The sequence below is a fragment of the Chiloscyllium plagiosum genome, chromosome 45 (assembly GCF_004010195.1).
Source record: "Chiloscyllium plagiosum isolate BGI_BamShark_2017 chromosome 45, ASM401019v2, whole genome shotgun sequence".
Taxonomy (NCBI): domain Eukaryota; kingdom Metazoa; phylum Chordata; class Chondrichthyes; order Orectolobiformes; family Hemiscylliidae; genus Chiloscyllium; species Chiloscyllium plagiosum.
The window spans coordinates 6,879,913-6,898,650 of NC_057754.1; the positions used below are offsets into that span (position 1 = coordinate 6,879,913).

General features: G+C 50.3%; 1 protein-coding gene across 1 annotated transcript in view; it reads right to left on the bottom strand.

Moving 5' to 3' along the window:
* Positions 1 to 6,813: 6,813 nt before the first annotated feature.
* Positions 6,814 to 18,738, bottom strand: part of LOC122543868 (EH domain-binding protein 1-like) — a 20,687-nt gene continuing 8,762 nt past the window's right edge. The window contains exons 2-5 of the mRNA XM_043682723.1: positions 16,882 to 16,935; positions 11,433 to 11,611; positions 10,224 to 10,366; positions 6,814 to 6,878 (exon numbers count right to left, since the gene is read on the bottom strand). Of these exons, the coding sequence (XP_043538658.1) occupies positions 6,835 to 6,878; positions 10,224 to 10,366; positions 11,433 to 11,566 (321 nt within the window). The 5' untranslated portion in view covers positions 11,567 to 11,611; positions 16,882 to 16,935 and the 3' untranslated portion in view covers positions 6,814 to 6,834. The remainder of the gene's footprint in view (positions 6,879 to 10,223; positions 10,367 to 11,432; positions 11,612 to 16,881; positions 16,936 to 18,738) is intronic.

Genomic DNA, 18,738 nt, shown 5'->3' on the forward strand with positions numbered 1-18,738 from the left:
CACCCAAGGTTCAAGTAACTTGCCATACCTATGGCAAGAATACTCGCAAGAATGTGCTGCACCCTGAACTCTTAACAACTGCCATTTGAAATAGTCCCGTAAGTTCAATGTGGATTTACCCTCAAACAGCCGCCTCCAATCAACGCAAACATTTGGCTTTGGGAAACCGCTGATTAGAGCATCTTACTGGTCAACAAATCAATGACAAAGGGCTTTGCGTTTGTGCGTTCAAACCTAAGTTAATTACGCAATCTATTATCCCACACACCGGATTTGGAATGCCACCTCACTTGTGCCCATCAATAACTTTATGACCCGTCTCTGATGGGGCGTCAGGAGGGGTGGTCCACTCAGGAAACATGCAAGAAACAAACCACACGTTTAATGAGCATGCACACTGCATTAGCAACACACACCGATGGGCCCACGTTCAATAAGGGAAGGAAGAGGGGAAGAGGATATGTACAGTCACAGCTCCTGGATGCTGGAGTCTCTCCTTTACTAGGAGTAGCATTCACCCCTGCCTGTCACCCCCATGGGTAGTCTCTCCAATATTAGCCACAGTAGCCTGCAAACCCTTTCCCTGATCATTAACAAAGTATTCCTGCAGAGTGTGAGACACATGCACTGTGGTGACACCACCATGGTCGAATAGTTGGTCGGGCTGAGATCCACCTGAGAGGTAGCTGGCTGGGTGAGGCACAAGGCCAACCCATTTACAGCAGCACCATAGCACCTCAGAGAACATTAGGAGCAGACGCAGAGAAAAGGCTGCCAGGGAATGCTTCGGCAGGGGCTGCACTCCAGAGAATAAGGTAATGCAGTAAAGGTTTACAGAGGAGCTGCACTCCAGAAAATAAGGTAATGGAATGGGTTTACAGAGGGCTTACACTCCAGAGAATAAGGTAACAGAGTGGGGCTTCACTCCACAGAATAAGGTAATGGAGTGGGATTACAGGGGGTGCACACTCCAGAGAATAAGGTAATGGAGTGGGAATACAGAGGGTCTGCACTCCAGAAAATAAGGTAATGGAGTGGGATTACAGAGGGGCAGCACTCCAGAGAATAAGGTAGTGGAGTGGGATTACAGAGGGGCTGCACTCCAGAAAATAAGGTAATGGAGTGGGATTACAGAGGGGCAGCACTCCAGAGAATAAGGTAGTGGAGTGGGATTACAGAGGGGCTGCACTCCAGAGAATAAGGTAGTGGAGTGGGATTACAGAGGGGCTGCTGGCCAGAGAATGAGGTAATGGGGTAAATTTACCGAGGAACTGCACTTCAGAGAATAAGGTAATGGAACAGTTTTGCAGAGAGGCTGGACATCAGAGACTAAGGTTATGGGAAAGTTAAAATTGTCTGGACATTTGAAACACGAACGGAAGGAGCTGGAGATACTCAGCATGACTGGGGGCATCTGATTGCTGACAGCTAAATGAAATGTTCACATAGTTTGCCACTCCACAGATTCTACCTGTCCTCTTGGATATATGCAGTATAAAGTGAAAGGGATGGTTTATATGAGGTCAGTTCTCCAGTAATAAGGTGCTGGGGACAGTTTCTTTGCAGCAGTGCTCCAGGGATAGAGGTAAAGGACCATTTTAGATGGAGCCAGTAGCGTGAGGTTATGTAATGGCATAGTCCAGATGAAAGGTATCATTCATGGATTACAGTAATTGTGTCAGTTTAAACTGAGGGCATAATCCATGGATTACGGTAATGGTGTCACTATCAGGTGGAGTCATTAATCCACAGACTATGGTAACAGTGCCAGTTTCAGGTGGAGGGAATAGTCCATGGATTATGGTAACAATATCAGTTCCAGGTGGTGGCTATAATCTAGATTATGGTGACAGTGTCAGTTTCAGACAGAGGTCGTAATCCACATATTATGGTAACAATATCAGTTTCAGATGGAGGCGGTAATCTGTGGATTACGGTAACAGTGTCAGTTTCTGAGGCTGTAATCCACAGATTACAGTAACAAATCAGTTTCAAATGGAGGCAGTAATCTGTGGATTACAGTAACAGTGTCATAATCTATGGATTACAATAGCAGTGTCAATTTCAGGGGAAGGCAGTAATCCATAGATTATGGTGGCAATGCCAATTTCAGAGGGAGTAGTCCAGGGATTACGGTAACAGCCTCAGTTTTAGATGGTGCAGTAATCCATGGATTACGGTAACGGCATCAGTTTTAGATGGTGCAGTAATCCATGGATTACGGTAACAGCGTCAGTTTTAGATGGTGCAGTAACCCATGGATTACGGTAACGGTGTCAGTTATAGATGGTGGAGTAATCCACGGGTTACGGTAACGGTGTCAGTTTTAGATGGTGCAGTAATCCACGGATTACGTTAACAGTGTCAGTTTTAGATGGTGCAGTAATCCACGGGTTACGGTAACGGCGTCAGTTATGGATGGTGCAGTAATCCATGGATTACGGTAATGGTGTCAGTTTTAGATGGTGCAGTAATCCATGGATTACGGTAACAGCGTCGGTTTTAGATGGTGCAGTAATCCACAGGTTATGGTAACAGCATCAGTTTTAGATGGTGCAGTAATCCACAGGTTACGGTAACAGCATCAGTTATAGATGGTGCAGTAATCCACAGGTTACGGTAACAGCGTCCGTGTTAGATGGTGCAGTAATCCATGGATTACGGTAACAGCGTCAGTTTTAGGTGGTGCAGTAACCCACGGATTACGATAACAGCCTCAGTTTTAGATGGTGCAGTAATCCACGGGTTACGGTAACGGCGTCAGTTTTAGATGGTGCAGTAATCCACGGATTACGGTAACAGCGACAGTTTTAGATGGTGCAGTAATCCATGGATTACGATAACAGCCTCAGTTTTAGATGGTGCAGTAATCCACGGGTTACGGTAACGGCGTCAGTTTTAGATGGTGCAGTAATCCACGGATTAAGGTAACAATGTCAATTTTTAGATGGTGCAGTAATCCACGGGTTACGGAAACAGCATCAATTTTAGATGGCGCAGTAATCCACGGGTTACAGTAATGGCGTCAGTTTTAGATGGTGCAGTAATCCACAGATTACGATAACAGCCTCAGTTGTAGATGGTGCAGTAATCCATGGGTTACGGTAACGGCGTCAGTTTTAGATAGTGCAGTAATCCAGGGATTATGGTACCAGGTCAGTTTTAGATGGTGCAGTAACCCACGGATTACAGTAACAGCCTCAGTTTTAGATGGTGCAGTAATCCACGGATTACGGTAAGAGCAACAGTTTTAGATGGTGCAGTAATCCACGGGTTACGGTAACAATCTCAGTTTTAGATGGTGCAGTAATCCACGGGATACGGTAACCACGTCAGTTTTAGATGGTGCAGTAATCCAGGGTTATGGTAACGGCGTCAGTTTTAGATGGTGCAGTAATCTACGGATTACGGTACCGGGTCAGTTTTAGATGGTGCAGTAATCCACGTCTTACGGTAATGGGGTCAGTTTTAGAAGATGCAGTAATCCACGGATTACGGTAACAATGTCAGTTTTTAGATGGTGCAGTAATCCACGGATTACGATAACAGCCTCAGTTTTAGATGGTGCAGTAATCCATGGGTTACGGTAACGGCGTCAGTTTTAGATGGTGCAGTAATCCACGTCTTACGGTAATGGGGTCAGTTTTAGATGGTGCAGTAATCCACAGATTATGGTAAGTATGTCAGTTTTTAGATGGTGCAGTAATCCACGGGTTACGGTAACGGCATCAGTTTTAGATGGTGCAGTAATCCATGGATTACGGTAACCGCGTCAGTTTTAGATGGTGCAGTAATCTACGGATTACAGTAACAGCGTCAGTTTTAGATGGTGCAGTAATACACAGATTACGGTAACAGCTTCAGTTTTAGATGGTGCAGTAATCCAGGGTTATGGTAACGACGTCCATTTTTAGATGGTGCAGTAATCCACGTCTTACGGTAATGGGGTCAGTTTTAGATGGTGCAGTAATCCACGGATATCGGTAACAGCATCAGTTTTAGATGGTTCGGTAATCCAGGGATTACGGTAACGACGTCCCTTTTTAGATGTTGCAGTAATCCACGGATTACGGTAACAGCCTCAGTTTTAGATGGTGCAGTAATCCACGGGTTACGGTAACGGCGACAGTTTTAGATGGTGCAGTAATCCAGGGTTATGGTAACAGCGTCAGTTTTAGATGGTGCAGTAATCCATGGATTACGGTAACCGCGTCAGTTTTAGATGGTGCAGTAATCTACGGATTACAGTAACAGCGTCAGTTTTAGATGGTGCAGTAATCCACAGATTACGGTAACAATGTCAGTTTTAGATGGTGCAGTAATCCATGGGTTACGGTAATGGCATCAGTTTTAGATGGTGCAGTAATCCACGGGTTACGGTAATGGCGTCAGTTTTAGATGGTGCAGTAATCCACGGATTACGGTAACCACGTCAGTTTTAGATGGTGCAGTAACCCATGGATTACGGTAACAGCATCAGTTTTAGATGGTGCAGTAATCCACGGATTACGGTAACGGCGTCAGTTTTAGATGGTGCAGTAATCCACGGATTACGGTAACGGTGTCAGTTTTAGATGGTGCAGTAATCCACAGGTTACGGTAACAGCATCAGTTTTAGATGGTGTGGTAATCCACGGTATACAGTAACGGTGTCAGTTTTAGATGGTGCAGTAATACACGGATTATGGTAACGGCGTCGGTTTTAGATGGCGCCGTAATCCAGGGGTTACGGTAATGGTGTCAGTTTTAGATGGTGCAGTAATCCACGGGTTATGGCAACGGCGTCAGTTTTAGATGGTGCAGTAATCCACGGATTACGGTACCGTGTCAGTTTCAGATGGTGCAGTAACCCACGGATTACGGTAACACCGTTAGTTTTAGATGGTGCAGTATCCCACGGATTACGGTAATGGCACCAGTATTAGATGGTGCAGTGATCCAGGGATTACAGTAACGGCGTCAGTTTTTAGATGGTGCAGTAATCCACGGATTACAGTAGCAGCCTCAGTTTTAGATGGTGCAGTAATCCAGGCATTACGGTAACGGCGTCAGTTTTAGATGGTGCAGTAATCCACGGGTTACGGTAATGGCGTCAGTTTTAGATGGTACAGTAATCCACAGATTACAGTAACAGCCTCCGTTTTAGATGGTGCAGTAATCCACGGGTTACGGTAACGGCGACAGTTTTAGATGGTGCAGTAATCCACGGATTACAGTACCGGGTCAGTTTTAGATGGTGCAGTAACCTGCGGATTACGGTAACAGCGCCAGTTTTAGATGGTGCAGTAATCCACGGATTACGGTAACAATGTCAGCTTTAGATGGTGCAGTAATCCATGGGTTACGGTAACGGTGTCAGTTTTAGATGGTGCAGTAATCCACGGGTTACGGTTACAGCCTCAGTTTTAGATGGTGCAGTAATCCAGGGTTATGGTAACGGCGTCAGTTTTTAGATGGTGCAGTAATCCATGGATTACGGTAACAGCCTCATTTTTGGATGGTGCAGTAACCCATGGATTACGGTAACCGCGTCAGTTTTAGATGGTGCATTAATCCACGGATTACAGTAACAGCCTCAGTTTTAGATGGTGCAGTAATCCACGGGTTACGGTAACAGTGTCAGTTTTAGATGGTGCAGTAATCCACAGATTACGGTAACCGCGTCAGTTTTATATGGTGCAGTAATCCACGGGTTACGGTAACAGTGTCAGTTTTAGATGGTGCAGTAATCCACGGGTTACGGTAACAACATCAGTTTTAGATGGTGCAGTAACCCATGGATTATGGTAACTGCGTCAATTTTAGATGGTGCAGTAATCCACGGATTACGGTAACGGAGTCAGTTTTAGATGGTGCCGTAATCCACGGGTTACGGTAATGGTGTCAGATTTAGATGGTGCAGTAATCCACGGATTACAGTAACAGCCTCAGTTTTAGATGGTGCAGTAATCCATGGATTACGATAACGGCCTCAGTTTTAGATGGTGCAGTAATCCACAGTTTATGGTAACAGTCTCAGTTTTAGATGGTGCAGTAATCCACGGATTACGGTAACGGCGTCAGTTTTAGATGGTGCAGTAATCCACTGGTTACACGTAACGGCATCAGTTTTAGATGGTGCAGTAATCCACGTATTACGGTAACGGCGTCAGTTTTAGATGGTGCAGTAATCCACGGGTTACGGTAACGGCGTCAGTTTTAGATGGTGCAGTGATCCACGCATTACGGTAACCGCGTCAGTTTTAGATGGTGCAGTAATCCACTGGTTACAGTAACGTCGTCAGTTTTAGATGGTGCAGTAATCCACGGATTACGGTAACAGCGTCAGTTTTAGATGGTGCAGTAATCCACGGGTTACGGTAATGGTGTCAGATTTAGATGGTGCAGTAATCCACGGATTACAGTAACGTCGTCAGTTATAGATGGTGCAGTAATCCACGAATTACGGTAACGGTATCAGTTTTAGATGGTGCAGTAATCCACGGGTTACGGTAACAGCGTCAGTTTTAGATGGTGCAGTAATCTACGGGTTACGGTAACGGTGTCAGTTTTATATGGTGCAGTAATCCACGGGTTACGGTAACAGCGTCAGTTTTAGAAGGTGCAGTAATACACAGATTACGGTAACAAGGACATGAGTTCACCCGCCTGGGTGGGGCATCCTGGTGCAAACTGAGCCAGAGAGCTATTTCAATCTCCGGCACTGGACTCGATCACACAGGGCGGGGGTGCCGTATGAAAACCCGGCCTGGATGCAGGGGTGGTGGGACCGGGGGAGATGTTAGCGGCACTCAACACACACACACACACAAACAGCAATCCCTGTCGCCGCAGTCACCCACCTCTCAGCTGCTCCGTGCGCAAGAGGAACTTAAAACCTGGGATGGAATGGAGAGGGAGCTGTCAGAGAACAGGCAGAAATAGCTCCAGGTCAGACCTGACAGCCCATCTTGCGGGGAGGAGTCATCGCTAATTCCAACCTCTGAGCTGGTACCACCAAAAGTAATCGACGAAGTGGGAACCTGAGACATAGAGGTGCACGGCACAGAAATAGACCCTTCCGGTAACAACTCGTCTGTGCCGCCCAGATGTCCTGGTCTAATCTCGATCCATTTGCCAGCACTTGGCCCACATCCCTCTGAACCCTCGGAAATGTACTATTTTGTATGCTGTTGCATTATTTTGTGGTTGAGCCTCAGAGTCATACAGCACGGAATCAGACCCTTTGATCCAACCAGTCCATGTCAACCATAATCCCAAACTACACCCGTCCCACCCACCCGTGTTTGGCCCACGTCCGTCCAGACATTTCTTATTCACGTAGTCATCGAGATGTCTATTAAAGTTCAAACTCTATCAGCATCCATCACTTACTCTGGACATTCTTTCCACACATTCTGTGTAAAACAATTGTCCTTCATGTCTTTTTGCCACCCTAATCACAAATCTACCCCTGCTCGGGGACAATATCCATTTGCTGACCAAGGGGTTGGTATGAAATCATAAAGGTACGGGAGAAAATAGGCCATTCGGCCCCTCGAGCCTGCTGTCCTAGATTTGATTGTGACCTTGGTTCTGCTTTCCCGTCGGCTCTCCCCCCCACCCCACCTCCTTGCCGGTCACCCCACCTCCCCCAGTTGCGCTTGTTACCACAGCAACCCGGTTTCAGAGCAGCTCCGTTGGCTGTCAAGCCCGAGGTGGGGTAAAGGCGCCAGTGAAATGCAAACCTCCCACCCTCGCTTCATCAGGGCTTGCTGCGGACCCAGAGCGTCGGGCTCAAAAGTTCAGTTTCACTGCTTTGGGGATGGCAGAGCGAAGCTTGGGAAAAGGATTAAAAATTTAAAATATTTTTTTCAAAAATTGAGCAGGAGTAGGCCATTCAGTCCTTCAGGTCTGCTTCCCCCGTTCCCCCTTTCTCTCCCTATACCCTTTAGCCCGAAGATTAAATCCCCAGGAGCTGATCAGGTGTACCCGATAACTCTGTGGGAAGCTAGAGAAGTGATTGCTGGGCCTCTTGCTGAGATATTTGTATCATCGATAGTCACAGGTGAGGTGCCAGAAGACTGGAGGTTGGCAAACGTGGTGCCACTGTTTAAGAAGGGTGGTAAAGACAAGCCAGGGAACTATAGACCGGTGAGCCTGACCTCGGTGGTGGACAAGTTGTTGGAGGGAATCCTGAGGGACAGGATGTACATGTATTTGAAAAGGCAAGGACTGATTCGGGATAATCAACATGGCTTTGTGCGTGGGAAATCATGTCTCACTAATGCGCAGTTAGGGTGGACTGGCCGTGCTAAATTGTCCCACAGTGTCCAGTGATGTGCAGGTTAGGGTGGATTGGCCGTGCTAAATTGTCCCATAATGCCATGGGATGTGCAGGTTAGGGTGGATTGGCCATGCTAAATTGTCCCATAATGCCTTGGGATGTGCAGGTTAGGGTGGATTGGCCATGCTAAATTGTCCCATAGTGCCCAGGGGTGTGCAGGTTAGGGTGGATTGGCCATGCTAAATTGTCCCATAGTGCGCAAGGATGTGCAGGTTAGGGTGGATTGGCCGTGCTAAATTGTCCCATAGTGCCCAGGGATGTGCAGGTTAGGATGGATTGGCCATGCTAAATTGCCCAAGTGTTCGGTGCATTAGTCAGAGGGAAAATGGGTCTGGGTGGGTTAATTTTTGGAAGGTCGGTGTGGACAAGTTGGGCCGAAGGGCCTGTTTCCACACTGTAGGGAATCTAATCTAATTGAGTTTTTTTGAAGAAGTAACAAAGTGGATTGATGAGGGCAGAGCGGTGGACATGATTCAAATGGACTTCAGTGAGGCGTTCCTCATAGGCGACTGGTGAGCAAGGCTTGATCTCATGGAATACAGGGACAAGTCGCCGTTTGGATACAGAACTGGCTCAAAGGTAGAAGACAGAGGGTGGTGGTGGAGGGTTGTTTTTCAGACGGAAGGCCTGTGACCAGTGGAGTGCCACAAGGATCGGTGCTTTATGTCATAAATATCAATGATTTGGATATGAACAGGGGGGTATAGTTAGTAAGTTTGCAGATGACACCAAAACTGGAGGTGTAGTGGACAGCGAAGAGGGTTACCTCAGATTACAACAGGATCTTGCTCAGATGGGCCAATGGGCTGAGAAGTGGCAGATGGAGTTTAATTCCGATAAATGCGAGGTGTTGCATTGTGGGAAAGGCAAACCAGGTCGGACTTATACACTTAATGGTCAGGTCCTGGGGAATGTTGCTGAATAAAGAGACCTTGGAGTGCTGGAAGAGGTTAGGATCAAAATTACCCACAGGGGGGATTTTTCAAAAAGACAAAAAAAAATCTGACAGCCCGCAATTTGCCAAAAAAGTCCCCGCAATTTTTAGAGGCAGGAGTTGCTAGATGTTTCATTTGAGTGTTGTTTGCTGTAGTTAGCAGAGACTCTGCTGAGATTCTGCAGACCGTCGATTAGCAGTCAAATAGATTCTGCAGGCAGCTTTCGTTCAGTGTTTAAATGAACTCAGCAGTCTGTTTGCTGGTGTTAACTTCTTAAATAGACTATGTCGAATGTTCCCTGTCAATGACTGTCTCAATGGTGTCTGTAGACTCTTGTCTGTCGTTCAACATTCAGACAAACCCTGTCAATTATTCACTGCGAAATGTTAGTCACAGGATCGCTGGCTGGGGCCACCATTTTTTCCTCTGCCTCTAATTGCCCCTTGCGCAGGTGGGGAATGGGTGAGCTGCCTTCTTGAACCGCCGCAGTCTGTGTGCTGTAGGTAGACCCTTAGGGAGGGAGGTGAGAGTGAGGACTGCAGATGCTGGAGATCAGAGTCAAGATTAGAGTGGTGCTGGGAGGGAGGCATTTTGACCGAGAGGGGATATATTTCCAAGTCAGGGCGGGGAGTGGCTCACGAGGGATTTTGTGCGGTGTGAGTGGAGATGGTAGTGACATGTCCTTTTGGATAGGGTTTGGAAGGTGCTGATTCAAGAACGGGTGAATTTCCGCGGTGGATCTAGCGGATAGCACACGCGGCTACCATTGGAGGGAGTGGATGGGGCTTCCAATCCAGGGGGGGGTGATGATTTGGAGACGGCCAATTGCCAGAAAGCAAAACACTTGACGGCAAACCGGTTGACAAACTGGGGGACCCTCGGGGACACAAAACGTCTTCAGCCAAATGCTGCCAGGTTTGTGGAGAGAGAGTGGTCAGCGCCGCATGAACACGCCCACTCACCTTTCAGCCTGCTGGCCTTGTCTTCCTGATGTACCCGCCGATCATCCCCCTCCTCGTCACTCTCCTCGGCAAAATCGTCCAAATTCCCGATGTCAGCCTGCTTCACGCTCATCAGGCTGGCCAGGCTCTGCATGTCTTCGTCCCTGCAGGCACAAGGAGGAGCAGGGGCTCAGGGGTGGCCTACACTCAGATGACGGTTAACGCAGGAGTGAGCAGACTCCGACACGTCCATCTCGGGATACACGATCCCGCCACACCAGCCAACGGGACTCCCTCACTGGTATTCCCCGGCCGCTAGCCGCGCTGGCAAGGGCACACCACTCTCCGCTCCGACCCAGAGGTACACATCTCAGGCCAGACACTTCAGTACTGAGGGGGTGCAGCACTGTCGGAGGGTCAGTACTGAGGGAGTGCCGCACTGTCGGAGGGTCAGTGCTGAGGGAGTGCCGCACTGTCGGAGGGTTAGTACTGAGGGAGTGCCGCACTGTCGGAGGGTCAGTACTGAGGGAGTGCTGCACTGTTATAGGGTCAGTACTGAGGGAGTGCCGCACTGTCGGAGGGTCAATGCTGAGGAAGTGCTGCAGTGTCTGAGGGTCAGTACTGAGGGAGTACCGCACTGTGGGAGGGTCAGTGCTGAGGGAGTGCCGCACTGTCAGTACTGAGGGTCAGTACTGAGGGAGTGCCGCACTGTCGGAGGGTCAGTACTGAGGGAGTGCTGCACTGTTATAGGGTCAGTACTGAGGGAGTGCCGCACTGTCAGAATGCCACACTGTCGGAGGGTCAGGGCTGAGGGAGTGCCGCACTGTCGGAGGGTCAATGCTGAGGAAGTGCTGCAGTGTCTGAGGGTCAGTACTGAGGGAGTACCGCACTGTGGGAGGGTCAGTGCTGATGGAGTGCCGCACTGTAAGTACTGAGGGTCAGTACTGAGGGAGCGCCGCACTGTCAGTGGGTCAGTACTGAGGGAGTGCCGTACTGTCGGAGGGTCAGTGCTGAGGGAGTGCCGTATTGTCGGAGGGTCAGTACTGAGGGAGTGCCGTCGGAGGGTCAGTACTGAGGGAGTACCGCACTGTCGGAGGGTCAGTACTGAGGGAGCGCCGCACTGTCGGAGGGTCAGTATTGAGGGAGTGCCGCACTGTCGGAGGGTCAGTGCTGAGGGAGTGCCGCACTGTCGGAGGGTCAGTGCTGAGGGAGTGCCGTATTGTCACTCACGTTGCCCGTCCTTCTCGGAGGAAGACACAGGAGAGGGAGAACTGCAGCGTGGCACAGATGACCTTGACGGAGAGGGGTTTGAGTTTGAGCTTGACGTCTGTCATGGTGGGCATTGGACTGGCGTATTTCTTCATGTTTATATCGGCAGATGCCAGCACCTTTCGATGCCCTTTTCGTTCCTGAGGAGGACGAGAAACAGACGGAGTTTTCATGATTCATGCCTCAAACCCACACACAACCTATTTCTCGGTATCTCAATTTCTCCCCTCAAAAAGAACGCTTATGTCCAAGAGAGGAGATACTTAGCCGCAAATGAACTGTTTCGAACGCAGTTGACGGAGCAAGTTTCATATATCCCTGCAACGTGGCCCTCACTGGCTGAACTAACTCACTAATCCCTGGCAGTGCCCAGCATTTATCGCCCCTCCCCCATCCCCAGTTGCCCCCCTTCGGAAGGTGAGGTGAGCGGCCATCTTGAATCGCTGCAGTCCGTGTGCTGTGGGTTAGACCCACAATGCCCTGGGGGAGGGAGTTCCAGGATTCTGAACCAGGGAACGGCCGATATATTCCCAAGTCGGGATGGGGAGTGGTGGGAACTTGCAGGAGGGGGGGTGGTGTTCCCCATGTATCTGCTGCCCCTTGACCTTCTAAGATGGTGGTGGGTTTGGAACGTGCTGTCTGAGGAGCCTCAGGGAGGTGCTGCAGTGTGTGTTTTAGATGGTACACACTGCTGCTACTGAGCGTCAGGGGGTTGGAGGGAGGGGATGTTTGTGGGTATGGGGCCAAGCAAGGAGGGAGGAGATGTTTTATCCCGAGCAGAACACATGAGTCAGGTGAACAACTGGTTAAGTAATCTGCGACACTGTTGATTGATGATGCCCGGGTGACAGGTTCAGGAATATTGTTTCGAGGAGGGAGTGTCTCTCTCTTTACAAGGATGACACTGACATGTGACTCAAATCACACATCCGGTACTCAACGGCAGTGCTATAATAGATTTGCACAATGTTTACCCTCCCCACAGTGAGTCAGCGCAGTGAGTCAGGGCAGAGCGCAGGTTAATGGGCCACAGTCTGAAGGCTACCACAATCAGGAAATCTCACGTCTGGGTCAGTGCTGAGGGAGTGCTGCACTGTCGGAGGGTCAGTGCTGAGGGAGTGCTGCACTGTCGAGGGTCAGTGCTGAGGGAGTGCTGCACTGTCGGAGGGTCAGTGCTGAGGGAGTGCTGCACTGTCAGAGGGTCAGTACTGAGGGAGCGCCGCACTGTCAGAGGGTCAGTGCTGAGGGAGTGCTGCACTGTCAGAGGGTCAGTGCTGAGGGCGTGCTGCACTGTTAGAGGGTCAGTGCTGAGGGAGTGCCGCACTGTCGGAGGGTCAGTACTGAGGGTGTGCCGCACTGTGATACACCACTTGGTGGCCCTGCCTATGTTTTTATGATTAGATCCCTACAGTGACGAAACAGGCCAACAAGTCCACACTTTGAAGAGTAACCCACCCAGACCCTTTCCCTTACCCTATATTTACCCCTGGACACTATGGGACAATTTAGCACGGCCAATCCACCCTAACCTGCGCATCCCTGGGCACTATGGGACAATTTAGCACGGCCAATCCACCCTAACCTGCACATCTCTGGGCACTATGGGACAATTTAGCACGGCTAATCCACCCTAACCTGCACATCCCTGGGCACTATGGGACAATTTAGCATGGCCAATCCACCCTAACCTGCACATCCCTGGACACTATGGGACAATTTAACACGGCCAATCCACCCTAACCTGCACACCTTTGAACTGTGTGAGGAAACTGGAGCACCCGGAGAAAACCCCACACAGACATGGGGGGGGAGAACGTGCAAACTCCTCCCAGACAGTCACCCGAGGGTGGGATCCAATCTGGGTCCCTGGCGTCGTGAGGCAGCAGTGCTAACCACTGTGCCACCATGCCAACCCACGTGTGTGGTCATCCGTGTTCCCATGGGCACATTGGAGATACAGGTGTGTGTGTGTGTGTGTGTGTCTCTTCCCTGCTATCGTGGGGTCAATGTACATTCCAGAAACAACATCTCAACACAAAACCTCAGGGTTATTATCTTGTTGATGTGTGTGGAATCTTGCAGTATGCAGCTGACCTCCCAGACTGCAACCATTCCTGCTTTCCGAGTAATGGCACATTCACTGTAATGTTCATTTGGACGTCCCATGGTGAAGAGTGACACTGTGGAAGTCCATATTACAGAGCAATAGAGTCATTGAGATGTACAGCACGGAAACAGACCCTTCGGTCCAACCCGTTCATGCCGACTAGATATCCCAACCCAATTTCGTCCCACCTGCCAGCACCCGGCCCATATCCCTCTAAACCCTTCCTATTCATATCCCCATCCAGGTGCCTCTTAAATGTTGCAATGTCCCAGCCACCACTACTTCGAGAGATGGGGATTTTCATAGAATCATAACAGTGTGGAAGCAGGCCATTCAGCCCAACAAGTCAACACCAACCCTCCGGACAGTAACCCTCCCAGACCCCTTTCCCCTCCCCTATTACTTGACATTAACCCCTGAGTGATGCGGCTAACCTACACATGAAAAGTTTTGTCTTGTGGAGAGAGATGGAGCAGCTCGGGCCGATACTCTCTGGAGTTGAGACGAACAGGAGGAGATCTCTAATGGAGCTCTGTGCGACGCTGAAGAGGGAGGGACCGACAAATAGAGAGGATGTTTCCTCATGTTGGTGTGGGGGGCAATTGAGAATGAGAGGGTATCGTTTCAGGATAAGAGAGTGAGTGGCAAAACTGTGGAACGCACTGCCCCCCCGCCCCGCCCCCCAAACATTGTTAAGAAAGCATATGGTGTTTTGGCTTTCATTAACCGGTATATCGAGTTTAAGAGCCGCGAGGTTTTGCTGCAGCTCTACACTGAGACCACACTTGGGATATTGTGTCCAGTTCTGGTTGCCCTCCTATAGGAAAGATACAGAGGCTTTGGAGAGGGTGCAAATAAGGTTTACCAGGATGCTGCCTGGACTGGAGAGTTTGCCTTATGAAGAAAGGTTGAATAAGCTTGGACTTATCTCTCTGGAGAGGAGGAGGAAGAGAGGAGACCTGATCGAGGTGTACAAAATAATGAGAGGAAAAGATAGAGTCAATAGCCAGAGACTTTTCCCCAGGGCAGGATTGAAGGATACGAGAAGTCATAGTTTGAAGGTATAAAGAGACGTCAGGGGTAGGTTCTTTACGCAGAGAGTTGTGAATGGATGGAATGCGTTGTCAGCGGTGGTGGTGGAATCAAAGTCATTGGGGACATTTAAGCGACTGCTGGACATGCACATGGAGAGCAGTGAGTTGAGGGGTGCGTAGGTTAAGTAACTATATTTGACATGAGGATTAAATCTCGGCATAACATTGTGGGCTAAAGGGCCTGTTCTGTGCTGTACTTCTCCATGTTCCAAAAGCAGGAGCCACTGAATAAATTTCAGGAGGAGACGGACAGATGTTTAGTCAGTGCTGGGTTAAAGGGAGCGGGGAGTGGAGGTTGGGGCCGAGATAAGATCAGCCATTGAATGGGGGAGCAGGCTGGAGGGGCTGAGCGGCCTACTTGTGCTCCTAGCCCTTATGCTCAGTGCGTTTTTCACCCGCTGTAGATTCCCGTTCCCTTCGCGATTTGGCATTCTTGTGATTCGGTCCTGATCATTCCAAGCACTGATTAGATTAGATTCCTTACAGTGTGGGAACAGGCCCTTCGGTCCAACCAGTCCACACCGGCCCTCCGAAGAGTAACCCACCCAGACCCATTTCCCTCTGACTAATGCACTTAACGCTATGGGCAATTTATGACGGATGACAATGTTAATGAACGTGAAGTCATCCATGTTGGGAGAAATAACAGCAAAAAAGGACTATTACTTGAACGGTAAAAGATTGCAGCATGCTGCCACGCAGAGAGTTGAGAGTATGAGGGGGGGGTTGGAAAAGCACAGCCGGCCGGGCAGCATCCGAGGAGCAGGCGTGTCGACGTTTCGGGCATAAGCCCTTCATCTGATTCGTCGATTCTCCTGCTCCTCGGTTGCTGCCCGACCTGCTGTGCTTTTCCAGCACCACACCCTCTCGACTCTGATCTCCAGCGTCACCTTCTCCTCCGCTGTGCAGAGGGACCCTGGGTGCCCTTGTGCATGAATCCCAGAAGGTTGGTCTGCAGGTACAACAGGGAATTAGGAAGGCAAACGGAATTTTGTCCTTCATCGCAAAAGGGATTGAGTTTAAAGGTAGAGAGGTTATGTTGCGGCTGTGTGGGGTGCTGGTGAGGCCACACCTGGAGTTATTCTTTTCGGCACGGACTGGTTGGACCGAAGGGTCTGTTTCTGTGCCGTATGACTCTATGGCTATGACTACTTATGGGAGCTTTGGTCTCCTTACTTGAGAAAGGATGTACGAGCACTAGAGGGGGTGCAGGGGCGGTTCACTCGGTTGATTCCGGAGTGGAGGGGGTTGGCTTATGAGGAGAGACTGGGATTATATTCATTGGAATTCAGAAGAATGAGGGGGGGGGGGGGTAACTTTGATGAGATTCCCTACAGTGTGGAAACAGGCCCTTCGGCCCAACAGGTCCACACTGACCCTGCGAAGAGTAACCCACCCCCGACCCATTTCCCTACACCTAACACTATAGACAATATATCACGGCCAATACACCCTAATCTTCAGACTGAGGGAGAAAACCCACACGCAGACACGGGGAGAATGTGCACACTCCACACAGACGGAATTGAACCCGGGTCTCTGGCGCTGTGAGGCAGCAGAGCTAACCACTGTGCCACCGTGCTGCCCTAGAAACAGATAAAATTATGAAGGGAATAGATAAGATAGAAGTAGAGAGGATGTTTCCACTGGCAGGTGAAACTAGGACAAGAAGGGCAGAGCCTCAAGATTAGGGGGAGCAGGTTTTGGACTGAATTGAGAAGGAACTTTTTCACCCAGAGGTTTGCGAATCTTGGGACTTCCCTGCCCAGTGAAATAGTTGACGCTACTTCAGTCAATGTTTTTAAAGCTAAAGGTAGATTTTTTTTTTGAACACTGAAGGAACTAAGAGTGAGGGTGGGAGGGCAGGGAAGTGGGGCTGAGGCCAGGAAAGGGTCAGCCCTAGATCTTACTCAATGGCGGAACAAGCTCGACGGGCCAAATGTCCGACTCCTCGACGTCCTTACCTGGCCCGTTGATGCAGCGCTGTCGTTGCGAAAGAGCTGCCCGATTCAAGCGCACCTCACCCTCCTGATCTCTCACCCTGTCGTGGGCGCCCTCCCACACATCTCTGGGCCTTCCCCGCTCCACCCCACCGCCACCCTCCCACCACTGGAAACACTACCCCCCACCCCCCCCCAGCCCCCGCGTTGTCGCGATCGAAACCCCGCGTGAGTTTGGTCGCCGTTAACACGGTTAAGGCTGGCTTTACGTTTTCGATAACGAAGGTCCATTCCTTGTCTTCAAATTCTTCAGCGAGGGGGTCCTGTCAAAAAAACAAAAGGGACATGTTCAGGTTCAGGGCTGCCCACAATTCCCTGCCACGTTTTCCGGTTTGGGAAGAAGGAAAAGGCCACCCGAACTTTGACCTCTCGGGGTCAAGGATCACGAGGCTGGGGGGGTTGGTGTCCACCAGGGCTCAAAGTCCGAGCGTCAGCTGAGGCCCTCAGACGCTCACAGGCTGGGAGGGTGGGGTTAGATTGGAGGAGCTGAGAGAAACGTGGAAGGCACACCGACACCACACTCCGTGAGCACACACACAAGCAGAGAGGTGGTCACTGCTATAGGGCTGGAGAGCTAGGCCTCGGACCTCTACTCTGTATCAAACCCCGTGGTGTCCCTGTCCTGGGGAGTGTTTGATGAGGGACAGTGTAGAGGGAGCTTTACTCTGTATCTAACCCCGTGCTGTCCCTGTCCTGGGGAGTGTTTGATGGGGGACAGTGTAGAGGGAGCTTTACTCTGTATCTAACCCCGTGCTGTCCCTGTCCTGGGGAGTGATTGATGGGGGGCAGTGTAAAGGGAGCTTTACTCTGTATCTAACCCCGTGCTATCCCTGTCCTGGGGAGTGTTTGATGGGGGACAGTGTAGAGGGGAGCTTTACTCTGTATCTAACCCTGTGCTGTCCCTGTCCTGGGAGTGTTTGATGGGGGACAGTGTAGAGGGAGCTTTACTCTGTATCTAACCCCGTGCTGTCCCTGTCCTGGGGAGTGATTGATGGGGGGACAGTGTAGAGGGAGCTTTACTCTGTATCTAACCCCGTGCTGTCCCTATCCTGGGGAGTGATTGATGGGGGGACAGTGTAGAGTGAGCCTTGCATTCCATTTGCAATAGTAGAGAGAGGCCCTCCCTCGGACAGGTGAAAGGTCACCAAGCTGCAGTTAAATTGGAGTTGGGGGTGGGGTGGGGAGTAGTTCAGAGGGGTGCACTATTGGCACGCGAAACGGTCTTGGGAAAGTGTAGCTGTAGGATTGACAAGGGTGTTGCCAGGGGTTGGAGGGTTGGCGCTGTCGGGAGAGCTGGAATAGGCTGTGCCAACTCCTGGTCTGATGGACACTGTGGATAATATCAATGCCCTGCGTTTGCACAGGCAGAGATCCATGAAATCTCCCCTCGCAGGAGGACAGGCAAAACTAAAACAAATCCTTGTTTACATGCAAATATTCTGCACATACCACGGGTTGTGAGTCAAGGCAGAATGCAGCAAAGGATTTGAAATGGTTGTGACAAATGTGCCACTGTGCTTACAGCACAGGCACAGAGTTGAAGATATAAACAGGCAGGCCGAACGCTGCCTTCGCCAGTCTCCCGATTACCCTGGATGCCAGTTTGGAATCTGCACGCTAAGCTAGGCAGGGGACTGGCAACCAATGGGGCATGCCAGATCTTGCCCACTTCCCTCACTGTGTGAGACCAAATTCCACTACAGATCACATTACCCAGCCCAACAGTGAGGGAGCTGCACGGTGTGGGAGGGTCAGTGCTGAGGGAGCTCGGCAGTGTGGGAGGGTCAGTGTTGAGGGAGCTCGGCAGTGTGGGAGGGTCAGTGCTGAGGGAGCTCGGCAGTGTGGGAGGGTCAGTGTTGAGGGAGTGCCGCACTGTTGGAGGGTCAGTAATGGGGGAGTGCCGCACTGTTAGAGGGTCAGTGCTGAGGGAGCGCCGCACAGTCAGAGGGTCAGTGCTGAGGGAGTGCTGCACTGTTAGAGGGTCAGTACTGAGGGAGTGCCGCACTGTCAGAGGGTCAGTGCTGAGGGAGTGCCGCACTGTCAGAGGGTCAGTACTGAGGGAGTGC